This window comes from Sus scrofa, chromosome 4 (assembly GCF_000003025.6).
Source record: "Sus scrofa isolate TJ Tabasco breed Duroc chromosome 4, Sscrofa11.1, whole genome shotgun sequence".
Lineage (NCBI taxonomy): Eukaryota > Metazoa > Chordata > Mammalia > Artiodactyla > Suidae > Sus > Sus scrofa.
The window spans coordinates 93,297,859-93,325,499 of record NC_010446.5 but is presented as its reverse complement, the minus strand read 5'-3'; the positions used below and the strand labels follow the sequence as shown (position 1 = coordinate 93,325,499).

General features: G+C 47.0%; 1 protein-coding gene across 1 annotated transcript; it reads left to right on the top strand.

Annotated features, from left to right (window-relative positions):
- On the top strand, positions 1 to 27,641 carry PRCC (papillary renal cell carcinoma (translocation-associated)). The gene is made up of 7 exons (XM_001924343.6): positions 1 to 1,006; positions 14,297 to 14,344; positions 16,554 to 17,120; positions 20,211 to 20,306; positions 22,260 to 22,403; positions 24,405 to 24,470; positions 27,177 to 27,641. Exons 1-7 carry the CDS (start codon positions 539 to 541, stop codon positions 27,261 to 27,263), a joined length of 1,476 nt encoding a protein of 491 aa, XP_001924378.1. The 5' UTR covers positions 1 to 538; the 3' UTR covers positions 27,264 to 27,641.

Genomic DNA, 27,641 nt, shown 5'->3' with positions numbered 1-27,641 from the left:
ACTTCAAGTACCGAAATGCTCTCCGACCCGGCTCCCTGACTACCGCGGTGACCGGTGGTACTTGTAGTTGTCCAGGAATTGTCAGACGACTCCAAAAAACTACTCCTCCCAGGAGTCCTCGTGTCAGAGGCGGGTTTACCGCCTGTCTTTCTCCGCGCCGCTTAATTCTTCCTCGGACTCCGATTCCCGCCGTGCCTTGCGCTGAGCTACTTGCGTCGGATAATGGTGCTGTGCTCAAAGTATTCTCTGGGAGTTGTAGTTCCTGTATTGGTGAGGCGAGGAGGAGGCGGAGTGACTCGGCGGCCATTAGCTGTGTGTAGTTGCCCGGGACTAGGAGCTTAAGTGAAGAGGGAAGCCTTATTCGGTGGAAATCAACTGTGGGCATGGGCTTCTGCCACGGATAGTCCTAGAGTACGGGGAAGGCGGGCTTTTTAGTTTCCTGCCCCGCCAAGTGGCGGGGCCCACTAGGCCTCTGGGCATCCCCGGTCTCAAGTAGGCCTTGATTGCCGGCAAGGGCGCCCCAAAGGCGGGCGGCGCCATGTCGCTGGTTGCTTACGCCAGCAGCGATGAGAGTGAGCCGGATGAGGCTGAGCCGGAGCCGGAGGAAGAGGAGGCGGCGGCCCCTACACCTGGGCCCACTTTAGGGGGCTTGTTCGCTTCTCTCCCCGCACCCAAGGGTCCGGCTTTGCTGCCTCCGCCCCCCCAGATGCTGGCCCCAGCCTTTCCCCCGCCGCTGTTGCTGCCCCCACCCACCGGAGACCCCCGGCTCCAGCCTCCTCCCCCCTTGCCCTTCGGCCTGGGAGGCTTCCCCCCACCTCCAGGCGTGAGCCCGGCTGAGGCGGCGGGAGTTGGGGAGGGGTTAGGATTGGGGCTGCCCTCGCCCAGAGGCCCTGGCCTCAGTCTTCCCCCCCCCATCGGCGGCGCCGGGTCCCCCCTGGGGCTTCCCAAGCCAAAGAAGCGGACAGAGCCGGTGAAGATTGCGGCGCCGGAGCTGCATAAGGGGGATGTGAGTATCCGGGAAGGGCACCCCCAAACTGTCCATTGGATTTGGGCATGGGCTAAGCTGTAGGATGGATTCGTGGGGATTCTGGGACTCCGTCCTATAAATGCAACCATTGATTCTAGGCCGCTGGATTCCTGGTACAGTGCGATTAATGGGAGCCGAAGTTTGTCAACTTTCGGGGAGTTAGGGTATTGGTCCACGCGGGTTTCTCCTGCTAGACTCGCCTGCAGAAGGGCCATAAACCATCACCTGGCACTGACAGGCCCAGGCCTAGCGACACTTAGGTCCACTCTCCCTTGTTGCATCTTCACCGCGGGCCAGGTTTTTTGGTTTTTTGTTTTTCCTTTCCCTCTTATACTGAGGACAGCATAAAACCTGGCACTTGAAGAGGTGACAGGAGACAGGATTCCCGAACCCTTGCTGAACATTTAGGACTAACCTTTTCCTTTGCCTCTGAACTTAAAAGCATCGGGGTCTGAAGGAGAAGGCTTGGGATCTTGGATTCTGTTTTTGAGGGGGGCAGGGAAGAAACTGAATATTTTTTTGAGTACAGATCATTTGCCAGGCATTGACCCTTTCCTTGGATTATTACAGAACTGTGGGAGATGATGTCCTAATAGTTACAGATGAGAAACAGGTGTCCAGCGTGCGAGCTGTTACCTGGTAAAGGGCAGAGTGAAGTTTAGGAGCTGAGTCTGCCTGGACTCCAGACCTCTGCCTCAGTTTCGCCATTGAGGTATTTGTCAAGCCTAGGTGACTTAGGACCCTTGGATCCTAGAATAGGCGACTAAACTTATGTTGTTTTCTGAATGTTGGAGCGGACAGTTCGAAGGCCTTCCTTGGAGTGAGTGCTTTGGGGATAAAGGAGACAGCTTAGGGGCAGGTCCTGTTTTAGAGTTCTCCGGAGTTCTTTCCTTTCTCGGTTCTGGAAGGTTAATTGGTCAATCCCTGGCTCCCCTTTGGTAATCCTCCTGAGAGAAGCTGACTGTAGCTCTGGCTTTTCTTCAGACTTCCAACTCTGCCTGGGGGCTCTTTCTGTTCCTTGCACTTGTGGGTCCTTTGGCTTCTCCCCATAGACGTGCTAATGTCCCCTCCCTCACCTCTTTCAAATTTTGGCTTAAAAGACTTTGTTCTCAATGAGGACGTCCTAGCCAACCTATTTAAAATTGCAACTTCCTGTCCCCCACTCCTCCCACTCCACTTGGCTTTATTTTTCTCCCTGGCACCACCATCTGAAATACTTCACTGCCGTTATCTAACATACTATAAAATACTGTACTATACTGTGCTATGAAATACTATACTACACTATGAAATACTACACTATAAAATATAAAAACAAAATGCATTTTATTGCCTCTGTTTCTGCTCATATACAAACTCCGTGAAGGCAGAGCTTTTACTCACTGTTGTGTGCCCAGTGGTTAAAACAGTGCTTGGCAAATACCGAGTCCTACCTTAGTATTTTCTGAACGAATGAACTCAAATGAATATGGATTTTTCATAGAAGGAGGTTCCAGAATCTACCTCACTACCTTATTCCAAACTTTTTTTTTCCCCCCAGATTATTTCCCCCTTCTTTCTCACCAAAAAGACTTCTCTTGCTCCACTGAAACTTATTTTGGCCTTGACTTAATCTAGAGCAAAGGAAATTCCCTGAATAAGAGGAAAATAGGTTCATTTGGGGGCATTCTCTTTTTACAGTATTCTCCCCAGATTTTCTCTCAGCCTAACTGTGATATATGGGTGAAGATGGCATTTTGAGCCAGCCTGCCTGCCTCCACAGGGACAGTCAAAAGGCTCATTTCTATGTCTGCGAAGGTAGCATTAGAAAAAGTTGCCGGTAGGAGTTCCCATCATGGCACAGTGGAAATGAATCTGACAAGGAACCATGAGGGTTGCGGGTTCGATCTCAGGCCTCGTTCAGTGGGTTAAGGATCCGGTGTTGCCGTGAGCTGTGGTGTAGTTTGCAGCTTGGATCTAGTGTTGCTGTGGCTGTGACGTAGGCTGGCAGCTACAGCTGTGATTAGACCCCTACTGGGAACCTCCATATGCCTCAGTGAGGTGCTCAAAAGACCAAAAAAAAGAAAAAGTTGCTGGTAGAAGCTCTAGAATCTTCCATTAAGGCTGGCTAAAGTGGCAGAAAACTCTGAGGACTTCTGACTATACCTCCTTTGTAAGTATAACTCGCTAAATTCCCGAGGTGAACAATGACATGGATAATTAATTAAAATAAAGCCAAATCCTAGGCCTTAACTAGTTTAATTTCCCGTTTTTGTTTTGTTCAAATTTGTATTTTATTCTCTGAACATTTAATTCCTGGAAAAGGCAACCTAAGCTTTCAAGATGATTAGGCAAAGGTGACTTTTGCCTTTGAAATAGTTGTGGTTCTAAAACCTGGTTTTAAGTTCTGTGTCTGGCGCTTAGAGGGAATGAATTAGCTTTAAATAATTTCCCTTTGGAGTTTGGTGCTAAAGTAGAGGTAATTAACTCTGAACACTTATTCTTGCATTCATTCACTATTGAGCTGCTTTTCTGTGCCAGGAACTAAGAGTAGAGTAGTTAATATGACAGACCCTCACAAAAGAAGCTTATAGTGTATTGAAAGAGACAGACGAGGAAATAGAACTTAGGTCAAGTCAGAGAAGAACCATGTTAGAGTTGGTGCCATGGGAGCATTTCTTTTCTTTTCTTCTTTTTTTTTTTTCTTTTTGTCTTTTTGCCTTTTCTAGGGCCACTCCCTCAGCATATGGAGGTTCCAAGGCTAGGGGTCTAATCAGAGCTGTAGCCGCCGGCCTACACCACAGCCACACGGTATCCGAGCTATGTCTGCGACCTACACCATAGCTCACGGCAACACCGTATCCTTAAAGCACTGAGCAAGGCCAGGGATCGAACCTACAACTTCATGGTTCCTAGTCGGATTCCTTAACCACTGCGCCACGACGGGAACTCCCATGGGAGCATTTCTTTGGGGCCCTAATCCGCTCTAGAGATTGGGGGGGCTTCCTGGAAGAGATAAGGTCTAAACAGAGTTAAGATAGATGAGCAAGAGGTAGTCAGAGAAAGGGGCGGTGGAGAGGAACACACGAGGCAGAGGGAACAGAATGTGCAAAAGCCCAGAGGTGACAGAGAATGAAAATGCTTTGGGTTGCGGGGGCTTAAGTAAGTAGTAAGGCATCGTGGCTGGAGCTCTTGGGTGGGCGGGGTCGTGAAAGATGAGGCTGGAGAGAAAGAGGCTGAGGCCAGATGATAATGGGCGTGGAGTACCATGCCAGGGCCTTTGTACTTAATTCCGGGGCCATGAGGAGCCCTTATAGTGTGAGCATGAATTCTCTGATCACTGGATGGTAAAAGACCTGGAGGGAGCAAGACTGGTGGAGACAGTGAGAAGATGGCACCCTGGATAACGGAGTAGAGGGGGATGGAGAGAACTGAGGTTCTACTGGGGAGGTAGAAGTGATAAGACCAGGGAATTGATTGGTTGGATGTCTGGATGTCGTGGGTGATGGAGAGGAGTCAAGGCTGACCCCCTCCCTTTGGACTCATGCAGCTGGGAGGGTAGTGGTGCCATTTATTTAGGGAATATGGAGGCAGAGCAGACTGGGGAGTATTTGATTTAATTGGTTGTAGGTATCAGAAACTGCTCTAAGCTAGCTTGAGTGGAAATGCATCACAGGAGTTCCTCTTGTGGCTCTGCGGGTTAAGAACCCAGCTAGGAGTTCCCATCGTGGCGCAGTGGTTAACGAATCCGACTAGGAACCATGAGGTTGCGGGTTCGATCCCCGGCCTTGCTCAGTGGGTTAAGGATCCGGTGTTGCCGTGAGCTGTGGTGTAGGTCACAGACTCGGCTCGGATCCCACGTTGCTGTGGCTCTGGCGTAGGCTGGTGGCTACAGCTCTGATTGGACCCCTAGCCTGAGAATCTCCATGTGCCATGGGAGGGGCCCTAGAAAAAGACCAAAAAAACCCACAAAAAGACACCCAGCTAGTATCCGTGAAGATATACGTCTGGTCCCTGGCCTTGCTCAGTGGGTTAAGGATCAGGTGTTGCACACTATGGCGTAGGTCACGGTTGCAGCTCGGATCTAGCATGACTGTGGCCACGGCTGGCAGCTGCAGCTCCAATTCAGCTCCTAGCCTGGGAATTTCCACATACCGTTGGTGGGACCCTAAAAAGAGCCCCCCCCCAATGCATCATAAATATACGAAATTACCTTGGAAAGGACCTGGGATTAGGAGGTCTGTTCGGGATCCACACAGGTTCTCTCTGCACATTTGATTCATTCTTCTTTGTCTGCAGACCAGTTTCCACTTCTTTTTTTTTTTTTTTTTTTTAACTGTCACACCTGTGGCATATGGAATTTCCCAGGCGAGGGGTTGAATCGGAGCTGCAGCTGCTGGCTACAGCCACAGCCACGGCAACACTGGATCAGAGCTGCATCTGTGACCTACACTGCAGCCTGCAGCAGCGCCGGATCCTTAACCCACTGAGTGAGGTCAGGGATCAAGCCCACATCCTCATGGACACTATGTTGGATTCTTAACCCTCTGAGCCACAGCAGGAATTCCCACTTCTTAACTTTTGTTGCAGGTGAAAGATGGCCACCCATGCCTCTTGGGTTTTTAGTTCCTTCCTTTTAGTGATTGGCTCAAATTGAACTACAATCTTAGTCTTAGTTCTGGTTTTCCAGGAGAGAGAATATGATTCGTTTGATTTGTGTAAACTCATCAACCAGCTGCAGTCAGGGTACAGGGTAGAACCGAATTCTCTGTCTAGGAATTTGCTGCAAATCAGATTTAGTCAGCTTGTGGAGTTCCTGTTGTGGTTCATCGGGTTAAGGACCTGATGTTGTCTTTGAGGATGTGGGTTTGATCCCTGGCCTGGAAACAGATATGACTGTAAAATGAAAAGAGAAATTTAGTCAGCTTTTGACTTATGTGAGGAATTAGGGATGACCCATAAAATGGTGACATAGCCCTCCTTTTCCCTTCTTACTCTTCTTTTTCTGACCCATGCTATCTCCAAACAGTGGTTAATTGTTGATTTTGCCAGCTCAAGGGATGCAGACTTCTAAGATTAGGATACCAAAAAAAAAAAAAAAAAGCAAAATTAGAAGAATTAAGTTTTCTGTAAGAGTTTTCTGTCATGTAAATGTGCCTGCCAACAGAAATAGAAATTTTAACATTGGAGTTCCTGTTGTGGCTCAGCAGTAACAAACCCGACTAGTATTCATGAGGACATGGTTCGATCCCTGGCCTTACTCAGTAGGTTAAGGGATCCAGCGTTGCTGTGAACTGTGGGTTAGGTCGCAGATGCAGCTCAGATCCCACATTGCTGTGGCTATAGTATAGGCCTTTAGCTACAGCTCCAATTAGACCCCTAGCTTGGGAACTTCCATATGCCGAGGGGATGGCCGTAAAAAGACAAAAAAAAAAAAAAAAAAAAAAAAAAAAGAAATTTTAGGAGTTCCCATCGTGGCTCAGTGGTTGCGGGTTCCATCCCTGGCCTTGCTCGGTGGGTTAAGGATCCAGTGTTGCTGTGAGCTGTGGTCTAGGTTGCAGACGCAGCTCGGATCCCACATTGCTGTGGCTGTGGCGCAGGCTGGTGGCTGCAGCTCCGATTCGACCCCTAGCCTGGGAACCTCCATATGCCTCGGGAGCGGCCCAAGAAATGGCAAAAAGACAAAGAAATTTTAGTAGAGTTATCTGGATTAGTATTACCCATATTTTCAGATTGTTTCTCCAGGTAGTGGGAACTTTGAGGCTATGAGATTGAGATTTTACTAATTTTAGTCATTTCTTAATAACCAAGTAATTAAGAGTTCACTGTGGCAGATTTAGCCAAGACTTAGCCCTAGATGGAAAGGGAAGAAGTGCAGCAACATCTGTACTAGGCACTTTAGTGACTCTGTAAGCTAAGTATCCTCTTTAGTTGACAGGTGAGGAAATAGGAATTTAGAGAACAGAGCTGATTTGCCTAAAGTCACACAGTTTGGAAGTAGCAGAAGTCATATTTGTACCCAGGTGTGTTCGGTTCTGTTAGCGTGCTCACTGAAAAGATTGGGCAACAACAAACATGAACGTGACACAAGGAGGGGCAAAAGTAGGAGAGAGAATGATGTCCTAACTGAAGGGCAGCTGTCAGAAGATATTTGAGACCAAAGGGTACAAAAAGTTGATAAATCCAGCTAATTGGGATAATAGCAAAGTGAAGTGTGGAAGTGATTGGAGTTTGGAGCCTAAGGGAGGGGGGGCTTGTGTGCCTGGGCCCTGATTTCCTCCTTGGCTCCTGGCCCTGGCAACTAGTGATTGCTTTTTGGAGAGGGAGTCTGTCAGAACCAGAGCCTGGGGAGATAAGAGGGAGGCTGCCATGGGGAATGAGACTCTGATAGATTAGCAGATCCCACTGGGCCTGGCTTAATGGAAAATGTCTGTTTCCGTTCTTGCTCAGCAGTCTCAGGGTGTGTGTGTCTTGTCACTCTTGGCAGCTGGAACAGAGAGGACAGTGGTGCCCATTGAGGCTCAGGCTCTTGTGAGGCCAAGAAGAAATACAGTACTTTTCTTCTTAAGAGACATAACCAGTTTGTACCTGCAAAACCCAAAAATGCCTTTTCTGGCCCACCCTGGGTCCTCCCGTGTCTCTAGCATCACCCTTCTCCGGGCACAGACCGGGCACAGACCCACTCTCAGGTTGCCATTCCGCTAGTCTTTAGCTCTCTCTAGGACTTGGCTCCCCAGCCTCCATTTAATAGACTTCTGTGGGAAACAGTTTGGCAGGTCCTCAAAAAGTTAATTAGAATTACCATATGATCCAGCAATTTCACTCCTAGGTGAAAGGAATTGAAAATAGGAACTCAGGAGTTCCTGTTGCGGAGCAGTGGAAACGAATCCAGCTAGTAACCACGAGGTTGTGGGTTCAATCCCTGGCCTCACTCAGTGGGTTAAGGATCCAGTGTTGGTGTGAGCAGTGGTGTAGATCTCAGATGCAGCTTGGATCCCTCGTTGCTAGGGCTTTGGTGTAGGCCGGTGGCTACAGCTCCAATTTGACCCTTAGCCTGGGAACCTCCATATGCTGTGGCTGCAGCCCTAAAAAGACCAAAAAAAAAAAGGACTCAAACAGTTACTTGTTTGCCAGTATTCATAGTAGCACTAGTCATACATTGTAGCCAAAAGGTGGCAGCAACCCAAGTGTCCATCAGCAGATGAATAACAAAGTGTGGTATATGCATACAATGAAATATTATTCAGCCTTTAAAAAGAAGTGCATTTCTGGTATATGCTACAATGTGAATGGACTTTGCAGACATCATGCTGAGTAAAATAAGCTAGACACAAAAGGACGGGTTGTATGATTCTGTTTATATGGGGGTGCCTAGAATAGGCAAATTCAGAGATAGACAAGAAAGGCGAGTAGAGGTGCCTGGGGACTGGGGAATTATTAATAGGTAGAGAGTTTCAGTTTGGAGGAAGAACAAGTTCTGGAAATGGATAGTGGTGATGGTTATACAGTTCTGTGAATGTACCTAATGCCGTTGAATTGTACACTTTGGTTAAAATGGTAAATTTTATGTTATAGACATTTTACCATGACAAGGGAAAAAAAAAACCCCAATGTACATCTGTACCTCTCTTTATCAAGGAAGTTCTCCTTGTGTCTAAAATGCTGTGCTTAGGCTAAGCCTCCAGCTGGTTCTTGATAGAAGCTGAATTGATTTGCCTTTCAAATGCTCTGAGACAGCTCTGTCCCCCAAGCCACTCTCCCTACCACCACCCTGTGACCAGAGGATATATGGCACATCTTTTAGCATTTGGATTACTCATCTCCTCCTTTTTGATACTCTAAACCACAATTTAGAATGTCACATTTTTGTGTATGAGGTATTTAGATGATTCCTTGCTGAGCTTTCCCCTGTTTCCTGTTATTATTATTATTATTATTTTTTTTTTTTTTGGTCTTTTTGCTATTTCTTTGGGCCGCTCCCGCGGCATATGGAGGTTCCCAGGCTAGGGGTCGAATCGGAGCTGTAGCCACTGGCCTACGCCAGAGCCACAGCAACACGGGATCCGAGCCGCGTCTGCAACCTACACCACAGCTCATGGCAACGCCGGATCGTTAACCCACTGAGCAGGGGCAGGGAACCCGCAACCTCATGGTTCCTAGTCGGATTCGTTAACCACTGCGCCACGACAGGAACTCCTGTTTCCTGTTAGTTTTTCTTCAGGCCCCCACATGTCCAGAAGTGCTTTGAGTGGCACCTAGAACTCTTTTCACAGTAAACCAGTGAGGTCTGTGTTCCACCCTCTTTAGGTGGCTAAAGTGAGTTCAAGGGGCACGAGGTGTTTCTCATTCTCTTTCTCCACCCTCCCAGTGCCCCTGGACTTTCTCTGTGGCCCAGGGTAGATTACTGAATGTCTCCGAGCCCAGTTTGTCAGCTTTAAGAGGTAAATGTTTATTTCTGCCCCTCCCTCAAAGATGAGTAGTCATGACTTAACAGGGGTTTAGGGGCTCAGCGCATTTTTGAGGGTCTTAGTGTCATGTTTTAGAAAGTCTGGCTTGGAGTTCCCATCGTGGCTCACTGGTTTAACGAAACTGACTAGTATCCATGAGGATGTGGGTTTGATCCCTGGCCTTGCTCAGTGGGTTAAGGATGCGGCATTGCCATGAGCTGTGGTGTAGGTCGCAGACACGGCTCGGATCTGATGTGGCTGTGGCTGTGGCTGTGGTGTAGGCTGGCAGCTGCAGCTCTGATTCGCCCCCTAGCCTGGGAACCTCCACATGCCTAAAATGACAAAAAGACGAAAAAAAAAAAATCTGGCTTATTTAGTGCACATCATGAAATGGGGGTTCAGTAGATTAGTATAAGATGTTCCAAGAGAGAAAGATGATTGTGAGTAGCCAAAGCCGTCCTCTAAATCCAGAAATAATAAGGTATTCATTCCTAAAATCTTGTACAGTTTGTGTGTATTTGTATGGGTGTGTGTGTGTGGCTTTAAAACTTTAAACTTAGGTTGACAGTATAATGGAAACAATCTGACATTTAAAGAAAAATTGAATTTTCTTCCCATAGCGGATCTGGCCTTCAATTCTATTAGCTGTAGGACAGTTTGCCTACATTTGCAGAGTAGCCACTTTTGTTTGTCACAGGATCTGAAAAATAGAAATGTGCTTGTACAGGTTTATAAATGTGACTTCTTAAACTTGATAACATTTTATTTTCAGATTGTTTCATTGGATGTATTGGCTGAGATGTTAAAGTTTAATGTGCCTGGGGCTTCATGAAGACCTTATATACCCTGTAGTGAGGTGGTTCCGTGTGGTTTGCTGGAAAGGAGAAGTCTTCCACGTCAAAAGGCAGGGAAATGGTCAGTAGCCCCTGAGGCAGTGGGAGTTTGGAACCAGGAGAGAGGGTCAAAAATGCTTGGGTGTTTGGGGCTTAAGACTTTTTCACTTTGACATCTTGACAGACCAGAGAGAATAATAACCCTTCATTTCTGTGAAGAATTTTAGTTCATATACATTTTCATGGATAGTAGTTCATGTAGTATTTATTTATTTTTGCTTTCTAGGGCCATACCCACGGCATATGGACATTCCCAGGATAGGGGTTGAATAGAGCTGCAACTGCTGGCCTACACCATAGCCATAGCAATTCAGGATATGAGCCGAGGCAGACCTAAGCCACCGCTGGGGGCAGCGCTGGATCCTTAACTCACTGCGACCTACACCACACTTCATGGCACTGCTGGATTTTTAACCACTGAGCAAGACCAGGAATCGAACCCAGGTCCTCATGGATACTAATTGGGTTCATTAACCACTGAGCCACAGTGAGAAACTCCAAATACTACTTCTAACTGAGGCTTGGGGGCTTAAATGACTTTTTTGGGATCTCCTAGCCAATGAGTGGCAATGCTGAGATGCACATCTGTATTTCCTTTTTTTCTCCAGGCACGCTTGAGGCATGTGGAAGTTCCCAGGCCCGGGACAGAACCTATACCACAGCAGCAACCCAGCCTGCAGCAGTGACATTGTTGGATCCTTAACCCACTGAACCGTAAGGGAACTCCCAAATCTGTATTTCTCTCTCTTTTTTTTTTTAAAACTATCTTTTATTTATTTATTTATTTTTTTGGTCTTTTTGCTATTTCTTTGGGCCGCTCCCGCGGCATATGGAGGTTCCCAGGCTAGGGGTCGAATCGGAGCTGTAGCCACCGGCCTACACCAGAGCCACAGCAACGCGGGATCATTAACCCACTGAGCAAGGGCAGGGACTGAACCCGCAACCTCATGGTTCCCAGCCAGATTCATCAACCACTGTGCCACGACGGGAACTCCCTTTTTTTTCTTTTTACAGCTGCATCTGGAGCATGTGGAAGTTCCTGGGCCAGGGGTTGAATTGGAGCTGCAGCCTCGGGCCTACGCCACAGCCACAACCCCACCAGATCCGAGCTGTATCTGTGACCTATGCCGCAGCTTGTGGCAACACTAGATCTTCAACCCACTGATTGAGGCCAGGGATTGAACCTACATCCTCACAGAGAACACATTGGCTTCTTAACCTGCTGAACCACAGTAGGAACTCCCCAAACTGTATTTCTGCTTTTGCACCTCATGCTCTTCTGGCTGTGTCATATGGGATCTAGTGGCATCTGGTCAACTTGGATCTCAGACCTGGACACATACATACAGGTCAACAGGATGTCACTGCAGAAGCACAGGAGCCTGAACTGATTTGGATTCAGGTCCTGGTCCTGCCATATAGTAGCCATTGTTTGACCTCTCTGAGCCTTACTTTCCTTACTCTTAAAGTTGAGATAATAATGCCTACCTTGAAATTTTATTGTCAAGATTGAATAGAAAATTGCAAGTAAATTGCCTGACATATAGTGAGTACTCAGCAGATGACTGGCCTTTTCTTTACTGCCCTTTCTCTTTGCCCCACATTTAAACGCCAAGACAGATTTCTCTTAGAGGTTTTTTGTTTTTTTGGCCATACCTTTGGCATGCAGAAGTTCCCAGGCTGGGGATTGAACCTGCACAGCAGTAACGTAAGCCACAGCAGTGACAACACCAGATCCTTAACCTGTGGAGCCACCAGGGGAACCTCCCCCTTAGAGATTGTTTTATCTATTTACTTATGTGTATGGCTGCACCCATGGCATATGGAAGTTCCCAGGCTAGGGGTTGTATTAGAGCTGCAACTGCAGCATACACTACAGCCATAGCAACACCAGATGCTAAATCCACTGAGTGAGGCCAGGAATTGAGCCCACATCCTCACAGAGACCCTGTTGGGTCCTTAGCCTACTGTGCCACAATGGAAAGTTTAAGAGGTTGTTTTCTTTATTTATTTATTTATTTATGTCTTTTTTAAGGCCACACCCATGGCATATGAAGGTTCTCAGGCTAGGGGTTGAATCAGAGCTACAGCTGCCAGCCTATGCTACAGCCACAGTAACACCAGTTCTGAGCCACATCTGCAATCTACACCACAGCTCAACGCAATGCCAGATCCTTAACCCCCTGAGCAAGGCCAGGGATCAAACCTGCATCCTCATGGATATTAGTTGGGTTCGTTACCACTGAGCCACAACAGGAACTCCCTAGAGATTGTTTTAATACTGTATTTGGCAGCAGTTAGTAATTAAAATCATTGTGTACTGACTACTGTGAGGTAGTCTTCAACTGTAAGAGAGAGCCTTTGTTGACAGAGTAAAGGCGGGAATACACACATGAAAACTGTAACATTTACAGTGTAAACACAAATGAAGCAGTGTTAGCATGATGCCACCCCCAGCCAATGAGTAATGTAGGGACGCAGTGAAAAAGAGCAAGGTGAGATTATTCAGGAAGACCCCAGGAGTTTTGAATCGGGAAGGACAGATTATAGACTGACAGGAGAGTGAGAGGTGGCGGTGATCCAGGTACGGAGAGGGAATGATAAGGTGGGGGACTTACGTGAAAGAAAGCACAAAAGGAGGACCAGCCAGTTCTTTGATGGGATGTTGGAACCACATTTGAGGCCCTTATCTTTTACTGCCTTTACTACAATTATTTGGGTACTTGTCATTCTTCGTACTGGACTATACGTTTCTTGAGGGGAGGACCTTTTTTTTCATGTCATGGCGCACAAGAAAATCTTGGAAATGTGCCTCTGGAAACCAGTGAGCCAGGACTCTACCTGCTCCAGGTCCTGCCTGATGGCCTGTGGGCTGAGAGGCTCAATATCATCGTAGTGCTTAGAACTCAGCCATAGCATACCACTGGGGAAGCTTTGTCTACAGTACCTGGCACAGCGTCTTGCATAGAGTAGGTTCTGAGTAATGATGATCAAAAGGTCCTTGTAGCAGATGAATCCAAAAAAGGAACTTGTGAGATATAAGGGTCAGTTTTTTGAGTTCCAAAGACTCTTGGAGATGAACAGGGTCTTAGTTTAGATTCCTTCTAATCATCTTTATTTACAGATGCCCCAAATCAAGATTTGGCGATAATAATCTTTTAAAATTAAAAAACCTTGCTATTCATATGCCTTGCATCTTTCTGATGGTTTAAGGTGCTGAGGAGCTAGTATTGAGCTGAAAGTTTAGGTATTTTTCAGTGTGAGGGCTTGTAGCAGAAACAATCCTGATGAGTCAGAGGGATAACACAGATGACCTCCTGTCCTGCCCCAAATTCTCACAGTCATCATTTGCTTGCCTTCTTCCTGGACACAAACAACTCTGTCTGGCAGACAATAGATCATACTTGGAGAGGGAATGGATTTCTCCAATGGCTTTGACCTTTAAAGCCTCATAGAAGAGTAGTTAACACACCACTTAATCCCACCGGAGTTCCCTAGCCCTGTGGTTATGTAGTCTATATAAGTGGTTTTAGAAGTGAAGCCGAGATTGGGTGAGATTGTGGGCCAAATGCCATTCATCTTCTAGTGGACAGATTTATAGGAAGAAGAATGGGTATAGCATTTTCTTTCCACCCAAGACTGAATGGGAGGAAGTAGTTTTAATTTAAAAGCCTAGAAATTGATACCAAGAAGGCTCTGCATCAGGTCTGGGGGTCTGGTAATGAGTGACCCGGGGAGGTCTGTGCATACATACCTCATTCTCTGAAGCTGTTTGAGCTCAGGAAGGAAGCTCTGCTGGTCCTGGGAGGTGGACCTCTCATAGAGCGATGGGCGTACAGAGCAGGTTATGGCTGTTGTCCTCTAGTCCTTTGTTTGTGCTTCGTTTAATGTGAGTGCTTCCCCCATTGTCCTTAAGCAGTGAGGCCTTATTCCGTTTCTTTTTCTCGTAGTCAGATTCCGAGGAAGATGAACCCACAAAGAAGAAAACTGTCCTTCAGGTAAGCTTTGTGACATAATAGAAGCCATTTCTTCCCATATTGCCTCCGAAAAGATGGGGTTTACAGTGCCCAGCAGTTTCCAAGTCAGGCTTAGAGCAAATGCAGGTATTTGGGTAGTAACAATAGGGGTCAAACCTGATAACATCAGACCTTGTGCTTCTCTACCCTGTCCTCACTGTTCCCCAGCTGTCGCATGCTGGCCTTGCCTCTCTTAGAGGACAGGTGTGGTAGGGAGATGAATGGGAACTCAATTTGATCCATTACATTTTAGCTAAAGGGATTAATTAGGAACAGTAGAATAAATGGATTGGTCAAAATGATCTTAAGGAACATCTGAATTTAAAAATTTTCCATCTTCTCCCAGTCTCCTTTTTTAATCTGGAAAAGAAACACTTAAATAGCACTTACGCAGGCGCTTCTTAGTGCTCTACCAGTGTTTCCTCTGGTAGGGCCTAAGTCACAGTGTTATCATCTGCATGTTACCTATCAGGAAAATGAGAGCTTAAGGAACTTGCCTCAAGTCAGAGTGGGGAGAGAGCTGGGATTCGCACTGCGGCAGTCTGACTGGAGAGTCTAAACTCTTACCTGCTGCATTTGGCTGCTGCTCTGTCATCAAGGCCAGAAGTCCTCAACCAGACAGTGCCAGGAGATAAGCTTGCTGCTATTTTCCATTTCCTTTTGTCCCCCTGCCTTCGTGCCCCCAGGAATTTCTTCCTGTTGTGCTCTGAACTCGGTGATTTTTATGCTCTCTGACCGCATGTTGGTGATATGTCTCAGGGAGAGCAAAAGCAAACGCGGTTGTGCCTTTATAAGGTGGTTGTCTTATGCTTCACGTGTGTGATGCTGAAGTTGCTTCTTCCCCTGATTTTGTTAAGGTGTCACTTCCACCACTGGGAGGTCTTAGAAGGACACAGTCATGTGGAAGTTAGAAAGATCACTGATAGTAATATTGTGTCTTTGCTTGTTGTGGGTGATAAAGGAGGAATCATGGAAGAAACTGACATGCTGAGACTGAATGAGGCCAGTTGTTCTCCTCTTACCAGAATGGCTTCCTGGAAGCTAAAGAGATGGGAGGACACTGGCTCAGGAGGCACACCAGGAAAGAGCAGTCTTCTAGATGAGTGCATAGAGAAACCCCGAGCTGTTAAAGCAGAATGTGGACCCAGCCCTGCAACGGGATGTAGCCATGATCCCAGATGTCATCTGAGAAGTTGGACATTTCGCAGAATGTGCTCCACGCAGCACCTCAGTCTATTTTTTTTTTTTTTTTTTTTTTTTTTTTGAGCCTAGGCATTTGGAGTCTAGATTGGGAATGACCCCAATCTATGAACACAGACAGCAGGGAAAGGAGCCCATTTTCTGGTTGAACAGTTCTGCCTGGCCTGCTTGATTCAAAAGTCTTATTTTACACATTCTGGGCATTTTTGGCTGAGAGGGCTGAAGTGCATGGGTCCTCCAGGACAGTGACACAGTGATCTTATTCTGTTCTCCTTTTTCAAACTGACACCTCCCTCAGCCATACAGTCAGCCAAGCTGGCTGTGTAGCATACAGAAAGCAGAATCTGAGAAATTCTTATGAGTAATAGGAATCCTGGATGGCTGAACCAGTTAGCTTACAAATTGCTAATGCTTGATTCTGACATAAATAAGCTGAATATATCACGTCTGTATGGCTTTCCTTGGGCAGGAGAAGAGATTTTTTTGGTGGTATGTATGCATGTCTTTTTTGGACGGAGCTTTGCTCTTGACTTTGAGTAGCAGTCCAAAGGAAGCAGAGGGTTCCCATGTTAAGAGGAACTTTTAAGACATAGAGAGGTTCAGTGATGAGCTGGAGAGAGCCCTGGTCTTTGGGGAAGAAGGATGATGATGTATTTGCTGAATACATCATATTTGCAAAAAAAACCAAAAAACAAAAAACCGAAATGAAACAGAGAAGGCTTTGTGGCAGAGGGCGGAGGATCTGGGTTGAGATGGACGAGGACAACCGGGGATGACATCTTACCTTGGGAGAAGCAGACTGCAGGAGGGCCTGAGGTGGGAGGGGTCAAGCCCAGTTCGGATGACCTTAGTGGGTGGAGGTAAGAGAGAAACAGGGTTGGTAAGATTTTAGACTAGAGCACATATCTGTGCTGCTTGTTCTTAGTAGTACGTATCATAACAGTTCTCTTGTCATCTTTCTTCCTTCCTTACTCAAACCTGGACTCACCAGGGATCCAGTGAGGGGACTGGTTTGTCTGCCTTGCTTCCCCAACCTAAAAACCTGACTGTGAAAGAGACTAACAGGTTGCTCCTGCCCCATGCCTTCTCCCGGAAACCCTCGGATGGCTCTTCTGACACTAAGCCTTCCAGACAGGCTTCTAAGACCAAGCCCTCCTCTCTTGCCCCTGTTGTGGGCACCACAACCACCACTCCATCGCCCTCTGCCATCAAGGCTGCCGCCAAGAGTGCTGCCCTGCAGGTGACAAAGCAGATCACACAGGAGGAGGACGACAGTGATGAGGAAGTAGCTCCTGAGAACTTTTTCTCCCTCCCGGAGAAGGCCGAGCCACCTGGAGTTGAGCCATACCCTTATCCCATTCCCACTGTCCCTGAGGAGCTGCCTCCAGGCACGGAACCAGAGCCGGCCTTCCAGGACGATGCAGCCAATGCCCCCCTAGAATTCAAGATGGCAGCAGGTTCAAGTGGGGCCCCTTGGATGCCCAAGCCTGGGGACGACTACAGCTACAATCAGTTTTCCACATATGGCGATGCCAATGCCGCTGGTGCTTATTATCAGGTGGGTAGGAGGCATGGAGGACAGGGCCGGAATGTTGGAATATGGCAAAAATTAGGGGAGAGCTTTGAGCCAGTGATACATCCTCTGTGACATCACTTTGGCTGAATTAATGAATCTTCTGGTGTCTTGGTTTTCCTATACCTATCAGGCCTCAAAACAGACTACTATTGAACCATATCAATTTAAAATTGCCCAAGTCTTGGAGTTCCCTTGCGGCACAGCAGGTTGTCACTGCAGTGGCTTGGGTTGCTGCTGTGGCATGAGTTCAGTCCCTAGCCCAGGAACTTCCACGTGCCATGGGCAGGCTAAAAAATACTTAAAAAAATTGAAATTGCCGAAGTCTTGAAGTCTTAGCAGGTAGAACCACATAATGGGCCCTTTTATTCTGAAAACAAAATCTCATTGTAGAAGCTGATAAGGTGGAAGAAGAGTGGTCTCTAGTCTTAGAGATCCCAGGTGGCCTCTGCAGATGTGGGTGAGGAGCACAAGTGAACTGTGGCATAGACTCCTAGGTGGCAGTGAGTCCAAGAAAAGAGTTCTGGAGATGAGGTGTGCTGAGAACACAGACAGAAAGGGAGAAGAGGGACTGAGGGGAAAGGACGGAATCTGGAGAGCCGAATGCAAAAGGGAATGAGGAGAATAGTGAGAGGCCTCGGCTAAGACCTGGGAAGTTGAAAGCACTAAGACAAGCGCCTGGAGAGGAGATGCTGGGGGGTCATAGTTTGGGAGGAGGTAGAAGACGGGTTTGAGGGTGGTTTGGAGTTTGAATCTCAGACTTTATGAGTCTGGGCAGATGAGTTAACTTGCTTCTCAGATTTCTCAGCTGTAAAATGGGAAAGAATAAAAACCTAGGGTTGCTAGGAGAATTACATTGATTTAGCGTGGTGCCTGGGACATAGCAAATGCTCAGTAAATGGTTATGATAACTTTTTATTCCAGTGTTATTTGGAAGAGCTGTTTAAATTTCTCTGGGCTTCAGAGAATTAGCCTATATGAGCCCAGGTTGTAAATAGGTTTAAGAAAGGCTTTTCTAGTGGTTAGAGTTTCCTTAGATGGAGAGGGCTCCCAGGAGTTCGGGGACTCAGAGGAGCAGTGGTGGCTGAGCAGAGGCAGCTTGTGGTCCTGTGGCTGGGCAGCTGTAGGACATTCTCCTGCCAGTGTGGAATGGTTGCAAGACTTCAGTCTCCTTCAACCGTTGTGATTCTCTGAATGGTTGGTGTTAATCTTACCTATAGTCCAGGTCTGCCTAGGTGCCCATGGTAGGTGGGTTTTGAGGAGACTCTATTCTGAGCAAAGACTTTGAAAACTGTTTGCTGTTAAACCTTGTTGCATCCTATAGGCAGATCAGGGACAGTGTATATCCTCTTAAGGTTGTTGGAAGGAGGAAGTTTTTTGACTTGTTTTGCAGGAAAAGAAAAACTAAGAAAAAACATCTAGCTAATGAATAGCAATCGGAATTCTGTGTGCAGTTATAAACATCATCGAGGCAGTCTGTGCAAATTCAAGCACTTTAAATATATTAGGGTGCCCTGCAATATAAATGTATGTTGTTATCAATTCTTTTAATGAAAAATGAATGCTGGAGTTCCTGTCGTGGCTCAGTGGTTAACGAATCCGACTAGGAACCATGAGGTTGTGGGTTCGGTCCCTGGCCTTGCTCAGTGGGTTAAGGATCCGGCGTTGCCGTGAGCTGTGGTGTAGGTCACAGACACGGCTCGGATCCCATGCTGCTGTGGCTCTGGTGTAGGGTGGTGGCTACAGCTCCGATTGGACCCCTAGCCTGGGAACCTCCATATGCCGCTGGTGAGGCCCTAGAAAAGGCAAAAAAAAAAAAAAAAAGAATGCTTTACTCTGTTTATGCATTATTTTTATTTAGTCAGTATTAAACCTTTATTTTTCATATAGCTCACTATAAAATGAATGTTCTCAGGGAGTTCCCTTGTGGTCCCTAGCAGATAAGGATCCACTTGTCACTGCTATGGTGAGAGTTTGATTCCTGGCCTGGGAACTTGTGTGTGCCACTAATGCAGCCAGAAAAAAAAAAAAAAAAAATTAATATTCTTAAAGGAGCATTTCTTGGAGTTTTGGGTCAAGGTGGAATAATTTGGAAAAGTGTGGGCAGCGAGGGAGAGTTTCTCAGCCCTGAGGTTGCCTGGCTCAGCTACGGCAGGGCCTTGCCCTTGCCTTCACCCTTCTTCCTCTGGGGTCCATGGCAGCATCTGGACAGCTCTCCTCTAAAGGGGAATCATCAACTCCTGAGCTAAGAATCTGCTAACACAAACCTGGTTGGCTCCCAGCTGTGTCATTTCCTTACTACCCTCACAGTGGTTTATGTTTATTAGACACCTGCAATTTCCCTGCCTATCACAGGCAGCCCCCGGTATCAAGGGCCCCTAGATAGGATGAGGAGCAAGAATGGCATGTCTCAGCCTCTCAACTCTGCTCACACTGGAGCTTACTAGGGCCTTATGAGCAGGAGCAGGGCTGAGACACGGTAGAGGTAAGGAGTGGAAATCACTCTTGGGAAGGAGCCAAGGGAACAAGGTGTAAATTGAAGCAGGAGAAAACAGTCTTACTCCTTGTTGCTCTTTCTTAAAAACTATCCATCTGTCTGGATGGTGCAGATCAGAAAAGACTGTTGTTCTTAAGTTGTACAGTAGGTCCTTTTTCTTTGTCTTTTTGTCTTTTTCTAGGGCCACACCTGCGGCACATGGAGGTTCCCAGGCTAGGGGTCGAATCGGAGCTGTAGCCGCCGGCCTGCACCACAGCCACAGCAAATACCAGATCCGAGCCGCATCTGCGACCTACACCACAGCTCATGGCAATGCTGGATCCTTAACCCACTGAGCGAGGTCAGGGATCGAACCCGCAACCTCATGGTTCCTAGTCGGATTCGTTAACCACTGAGGCACGACGGAAACTCCTGTACGGTAGGTCCTTAGTCCGTGCTTTTACTAGTCCATTTGAGGGGCTTGTAGTGTGAGTGTCACCACTGCCTCTTTGACGAGGGTTTTCTCTGTTCTTGGGTAGACCTTGTTCCCTCTCTACTCTGCCTTCATTTGATATGTGTTTTTCCCTCCCTGGCTGCAGGATTATTACAGTGGTGGCTACTATCCCGCACAGGACCCGGCTCTGGTCCCCCCCCAGGAAATTGCCCCAGATGCCTCCTTCATCGATGACGAAGCAGTAAGTTAACAAAGCTCAAGTGACCATCTCTGACCCCTGGACACCAGATTTCAAATCTGAAGCTTAAGGAAATACCTTTTTTTTTTTTTTTGTCTTTTCCATGGCCGCACTCACAACATATAGAGGTTCCCAGGCTAGGGGTTGAATCGGAGCTGTAGTCTCCAGCCTACACCAGAGCCACAGCAACTCAGGATCTGAGCCATGTCTGCAACCTACACCACAGCTTATGGCAACGCAGGATCCTTAACCCACTGAGCAAGGCCAGGGATCAAACCCAAAACCTCATGGTTCCCAGTTGGATTTGTTAACCACTGAGCCACGACGGGAACCCCAGGAAATACTTTAAAAAAAAAACTATATTCATAGGATTAGGTTTGGCGATATACAGTTGAGAAAACTTCAAATAATAATAGATTATATAAGGGAAGTTGGGTTTTTTTTCCTTTATAAAAGAAGGCCAGAGGTAGTCAGGCCAAGGCTGGCATGGCAGCTCTACAGAGTTGTCAGGGATCCAGTCTCCTTCTGATCATTACTTTGTCCATCCTGGGTTTATGGCCTTTATTCTTATGGTCGGTGATAGGAATAAGAATGTAGCCAAGGCCACAGCCATCGTTACTGCATACCAGACAGCAGAGTGGAGAAAGAGTGTCACCCCCCTTTTTTCAAGGTTCCTCAGAACACTTCTTCTGTTAGCTTGTGGATTAGAACCTGGTCACATGGCCGTATCTAGTTGCAAGGAAATGTAGTCTTTTAGTTGGGTGGTAATATGCCTAGCCAAAATGTTGGTTCATTCCCACTAAAGGAGATGGGGAGAGTAGAGTGGATTTGGGGAGCGAAGGGAACAGCAGCCACAGTAAATAACCCCGTGTTTCTCATCCCTGTATTCCCTGCTGCTCAGCTACTCCCTAACCTTGGCACAAGGGATGATGAAAACCCCGTGGCCTGTGGCCATCTGGTCATGTTCAGCAGATAGAGGATGCCATCTGTAGGCAGGACAACCTATTGGACACAGCCTGTTGGAGAAATAGGGGATGTTACCTCTTGGCATGCAAGTTCTTATAAAAAAAATACTTTTTCCTTCACCATTTCACAGAAAGGTGTCCATCCTTCTCAGACTTCTGCTTGTGTCTGATAGTGTGTTCATCTACTTCCCTGTGTATGTCCTCGAGGCTTTTTGTTCTAAGCCTGGGAGGCAGCAAAGAGTCCATCCAGTGGCAAAAGTCAGCTTCCTGTGGGTAGAGTGACCCCAGGAGGCCTTGCTCATGCGCAGACTACAACCCGGGTTTCACTGGAGGTTTCTGAGTGCTCTTGAATTTAATTCCCCGTCACCCATACTCCTTCCTAGGCACATCTGGTGATTCGTGATGTGATCTGCACTTTTTTTATTTTTTATTTTTTTTGAGGAGGAGAGAGAAGCAGTCTCCTAGAAAATTTGCCAGGCCTTTTTTTGAGACCCCTCTTCTCTCTTCAGTTCTCCATTCTCCTCCTCTAATGTCTGCTTTGGTGTGAGGTCTGCTGATTTGCTGATACTGAACCAATTTGGGAAGGAATAGGCATGTTACAAGAACCCATTTTTAGAGGAGAAATCCAAAATTTCTTTTTAACCTTTAATTCCTAATTTGAAAATAGTATGTAGTTCTTTTAGGCAGATACAATTTATCAGTAATTTGGTACAAATTCATACCAGTGATGTTCTGCACTCACTCATGTTTGGGAATACCTTTTGGCCTTCCTTTCCCTGAATCCAGGAGAACTTTTGAGAAGGCGCCTTTCACCTGGCATCAGGGGAGCTTGGTAGGTGGCACAGTGAAAGGACATACTGCGTAGGGAAAATTGAGGGAGTAATGGAATTGGGAAGCCCCCAGACCATTCCATAAACTTTGGATCCTTGGCAGCATCTTCTGATCCCCTGCCCAGATCCCCCATTCCTGCATTTCCCCCCCGTTTTTCCAGTTTAAGCGGCTGCAGGGCAAAAGGAACCGAGGGAGGGAGGAGATCAACTTCGTGGAGATCAAAGGTGACGACCAGCTCAGTGGGGCCCAGCAGTGGATGACCAAGTCGTTGACAGAAGAGAAAACCATGAAGTCATTCAGCAAAGTAAGTGGGAAAGGTCTGCTGGGGGGCCAACTTGGGAGTCCCCGGAGCGAAATCTGACCCCACACCCCATTGTTACTGTCCCAGCACCTTTAGCAAATGTTCTTCTTGGTACTGACTGGAGTGTACATCAAGCCTCCCAGGTAGAGCTCCTGCCTTCCAGAATTTTGCAGCACTTGACTCTCCATCTGGACGGTGGAGTCTGGTTACTGAGACTGAACGGTCGAAACAGTTTCCTAGCCTGAGTTGGGAAGATCTCTGATAGGTGGACAGAAGCCGTAGCTGCTCTTCCCTTTCCGTACAGTCATATCCCTCTCTCCATCCTATGAAGTTGGGACCTGGCTCAGCATATCTGTGAGGTGTGGGCACAGCAGAGCCTCAGAAGTCCTGGGGTCCTAGGTTCTGAGTATGCATCTCTCTCCTTTCTCCCCATTTTTTGTTGTAGCCAACTGTGGTCTTTTCAGATGCTATATTCCTCACATTTCCCACCCCACGCTCCACCTTCCCTGTGCTAGTGTTCTTTGGTCAGTGTGATGAACAACCTCTCTTTGGCTAGTAGCTGAGTACAGTGTATGTGGACATTTATGAGCCTGCCACGGAGGGGAAAATGTGGGGAAGCCCTGGATTCAAGCCCAGCACCAGCAAGGCCCAGGCTGGGTGTTTTATTCCCTTCTCCCCCCACCCCCACCCCCATTTGCCTTGCTTTGTTCTGTGGCCACAGATGGCCATCTGAGCCTCAGCCGTTTGTTTTAACTGAATGCTGGCGGTCATACAGGACAGAGCAAAGGATTGTGGTTAGATCAGCATAGATCCATCACTGTTTACTGGAAAAAACCACTTAGGAGAGGATGCTCTACTAACCGTGGGTTGAAAAGCATCATCACATAGTAATAGCTGCTGTTGTTAGTGCTCACTGTGGGCCAGGAATGGAGCTGGATGTTTTGTGCTTGTCATCTTTAACTGTCATATTAAATGACATTAAATAGCAGCAAGGATTTGGAGTTTGCTGTTTTCCCAGGTCTAAGGTTTTTTTCCCTACCATCTCATTGTGTTGAGCTAGATTTTTTAAAAGAAGAGAAAGCTACAGTTCCTTCCTTGAGGGGTTTACAGTACAGTTGGGAAAAAGATTTAAGGACACTTGAGTGTAAATGATTACGGTGCAGATTGATTACATAAGTGCTGAGGAGACTCCAGAGAGGAGTTTTGGCAGTTGGGTGGGGCTGATAAGGAAGATTCTAGTCTGATACAACACTGGCAGAGGACAGAAAAACCACAGGATGAAAGCCCAGACCGATATAGTCTTTGACAGTAAATCATGTGCATCAAAGTTTGGTTAGGGGGTTCCGTGCAGTTACGGGTGAAAGCTGGAAGATTGGAGAGAGGTGGCGTGATTGTGAAAATCTAATTCCAGGGAAGTTGTTTGTTGGCACTTACCAGGAGTGAGGGAGGTGGGGTTTCAGCCAAAGGTGATTGATGGGAGAGAGCGTGGTAAGCAGTAGGTAGGAGAACAGGCTAGACATCTGGCCTGACTGGGGAGAAGTGGACAGAGATGAAGAGGGCTCGAGGGGAGTTGGGCAGAGTAGGTGGTGAGCGGGTCTGGAGGGGGGAAGGTCTCCTGGACCCTGGCACTTCGGCTCTTTTGGACTGGCTGCAGGCAGTAAAGCTGGTATCAGGTGTCCATTGTGGGAAGAGCTTGGTGCTGGGAGTGGGGTGGGGTTACCAAAGAAATGGAAGTCAGTCTTGACCTCAAAGTATTTCCAGTCTAATGGGGATATTAGCTAGCTATTTTAGGCAAGTGTTCTGAGCTTGGGATTTTTGCGTAATGGCTTTAATAAAAATAACTGTTTTGTTAGTATATGGACATAAAAACAGCTCCAAGCTGACTTTTTTCCCCTAGGATTTGGGCTGTGTAGTTTGCTCTATACCCAGCTTTGTCCCATCAGGGCCCATGGGAAACTTCCACTTTTCTTTCAGTGGGTTAATGATTGTTTTCTTCCCTTGCAGAAGAAAGGTGAGCAGCCAACAGGCCAGCAGCGGCGGAAACACCAGATCACATACCTGATTCATCAGGTGAGAGGGCCGAGGGCCCAGACCTGCCAGGCAGGATCCTCAGGGATTTGAAGGCTGAGATCCAGGCTAGAAGCCTCTGTGCAGGGTACCAGTTTCCATCAGGCACCCTCCCCAGTTCTCCATGTGGCCACTAGGTGGGGATGTGTCCTTCAGAATTTTCCTACTCGGCATCAGTCTTCCTTCAGATAAGACTCAGGTAATGGTGCTTGAAAGAAACTCGGCAAGTGAAAATACAGACCTTCAAGGCATAAATGTAATAGTGGAGTCAAGTGGTTTATCACAGGGTTCTTCAGATTCTTCTCTCTCTTTTTCTTATTTTATTTTATTTTATTTTTTTGCTTTGTAAGACCTCATCTGTGGCATATGGAAGTTCCCAGGCCAGCGATTGAATCGGAGACGCAACTAGCTACCAGCCTACACCACAGCTACAGCAGCTCAGAATTGAATTGAACTGTGTCTGTGACCTACCCCACAGCTCACAGCAACCCCAGACCCTTAACCCACTGAGTGAGGCCATCTAGTAATTTTAAAAGCTATTTAAAGGAGTTCTCTCATGGCTCCTTAGTTAAGGATCTGGTGCTGTCACTGCTGTGGTTCTGGTTACAGCTATGGCGTGAGTTCGATTGCTGGCCCAGGAACTTTCTCATGCTGCAGGTGCAGCCAAAAAAAAAAAGCTATTTAAAGAAAAATTGATTCACCAGCTTTTAACAAAACATCCACCAGAGCTGGTTTTGTGTTCTCCATTTCTGTGACAGGAAGCATCATTGCAAATAATTCAAAATTACAGATAACCTAAAATTATCTTTTGGAGGGGGTTCCCATTGTGGCTCAGCAGTAATGATCTGGACTAGTATCCATGAGGACACGGGTTCGATCCCTGTCCTTGCTCAGTGGGTTAAGGATCTGGCTTTGCTGCGAACTATGGTGTAGGTCGCAGATGCAGCTCGTATCCCGCATTGTGGCTGTGGTGTAGGCGAGCAGCTGCAGCTCCAATTTGACCCCTAGCCTGGGAACTTCCATATGCCGAAGATACGGCCCTAAAAAGCAAAAAACAACAACAAAAAAACTTTTGGAATTAGAATGTGTCTTGGTATTTATTTTATAGGACCTGGTATCTTTCAAAAATTCATTGAACCATGAAACATATATATATATATATTTTTTTGCCTTTTAGGGCCACACCTGCAGCATATGGAGGTTCACTAGGGCTGGAATTGGAGCTGTAACTGCCGGCCTACACCACACCCACAGCAACTCAGGATCCGAGCCACATCTTCGACCTACGCCACAGCTCACGGCAACGCCAGATCCTTAACCCACTTAGCGAGGCCAGGGATCTGAACTTGTGTCCTTATGGATACTAGTTGGGTTTGTTAACTGCTGAGCCACAACGTGAACTCCGTGAAACATCTTTTTGAGACCTACTGTACTAAATGCTGTCAAGGGTACAAACAGGAATAAGACTCTTCCTGGCCATTTCCCTGGGGAGTGTACATGTTGGTTGGTGATTTCAGTGGCAAAACTTGCTTTTTAGATTGTTCTTAGATTTTCACCTTCCCTTTTAGGAATTCCTTTGTTACCCTTGTCCTGTCTTGTTGTTTCTTTTTTTTTTTTTTTTTTTTTTTTTGTCCTTTTGCCATTTCCTGGGCCGCTCCTGCAGCATATGGAGGTTCCCAGGCTAGGGGTCGAATTGGAGCCGTAGCTGCCGGCCTACGCCAGAGCCACAGCAACACGGGATCCGAGCCAAGTCTGCAACCTACACCACAGCTCACGGCAACGCCAGATCCTTAAGCCACTGAGCAAGGCCAGGGACCGAACCCCCAACCTCATGGTTCCTAGTTGGATGCGTTAACCACTGAGCCACGATGGGAACTCCTCCTGTCTTGTTATTTGTAGGGAAAGAGTTTGGGGTAGGGTCTTTTTTTAAATCCAAGGTCTTATACCCCACCCCATTCCAGGGAAAATGAGTAGGCATCAGATAACTTGTGGGGGTGGGTTGAGGAGCCCTTTTTCTAGGGTGCTGCTTGTACATTCTCAGAATGCAGCGTAGAACCAGGAGCATAAACTCTGGTACCTTCCAGTCAGTTTTTCACAGCTTATATCTGTACTTTAAAGTGGTGTGTTTCTGGGGTATCACATACAGTATAGATTATAGTATACCACATACACTATAATCAACACAACAGCAAAGCTGTGGCTCCAGACTAAGCTGCTGTTGGTTGGGTGTCCTGTTTTGACCTGTCCAAGTCTTTGAAGCTTCCTCTCCCACCTGGCTGGTTAGGTATCCAAGGCAGCTGATAGTCTTCCTTTCAGATGTCTGCGACCTACATCACAGTTCATGGCAACACCGGATCCTTAACCCACTGAGCGAGGTGAGGGATCGAACCCTCGTCCTCATGGATGCTAGTTGGGTTCGTTAACCATTGTGCCATGATGGGAACTCCAAGCATTTCAGTTTTAATGTTAGCTCATGAAGGACCAGGATTCTTGAGTCTTTATTCTGCTTAAATAGCTCCTTTGCTTTCTCAGGGTCTTCCCTTTCTGCTTGAATAAGAGAAAATGAAGTCTTTTGAGGGATTTGCTTTTTCCGCATAATTGTTGTGATGGGAGCAAGACTTTAAATTGGGAAGCTCGCAGAGGCAAGAGGAAAATGTTTCTCAGAACACCAGGGTGACTCTCCCTTGCTGCTGCTTCTTTCTTGCACAGGCTAAGGAGCGGGAGCTGGAACTGAAGAACACCTGGTCAGAGAACAAGCTCAGCCGCCGGCAAACCCAAGCCAAATACGGATTCTAGGGCTCTGGACCTGACTGCGCCCCCGGGATCTCCTGCACCCCAGCTGGCCCAGCCTCCAGCTTCATCTCTGGGATCCCAGCTGCTCCAAGCCCAGGATCTCTTTCCCTGAGGACCCAGCCCTCGCCTCTGCGAGAATGAACATATTTGATAGATTTTTTTTCTTAACAAAAAAAGTTAGAAAATTCAGCTCCTTTCTGTCTCGGAGCTAGCAAAGACTCAAGTGATGCCTCAGAAGGGGCTCTGAGTTCTTGGATGGGAGTTTTGCTCCCTGTTGGGTGTGATGAAATGTTGGACTCCTCCCTCCATCTTTTTTTTTCTTTCTTTTTTTTTTTTAAAACCAGGGATGTCTGTTGAAATAAAACGTTCAGTCTGACAGAC

Coding starts and splice junctions, on each gene's coding strand:
- PRCC (XM_001924343.6), top strand. CDS start 539: ATGTCGCTGGTTGCTTACGCCAGCAGCGATGAGAGTGAGCCGGATGAG. Junction 20,307..22,259: donor CCTTCATCGATGACGAAGCA/GTAAGTTAACAA, acceptor CCGTTTTTCCAG/TTTAAGCGGCTGCAGGGCAA. Junction 24,471..27,176: donor TCACATACCTGATTCATCAG/GTGAGAGGGCCG, acceptor TTTCTTGCACAG/GCTAAGGAGCGGGAGCTGGA.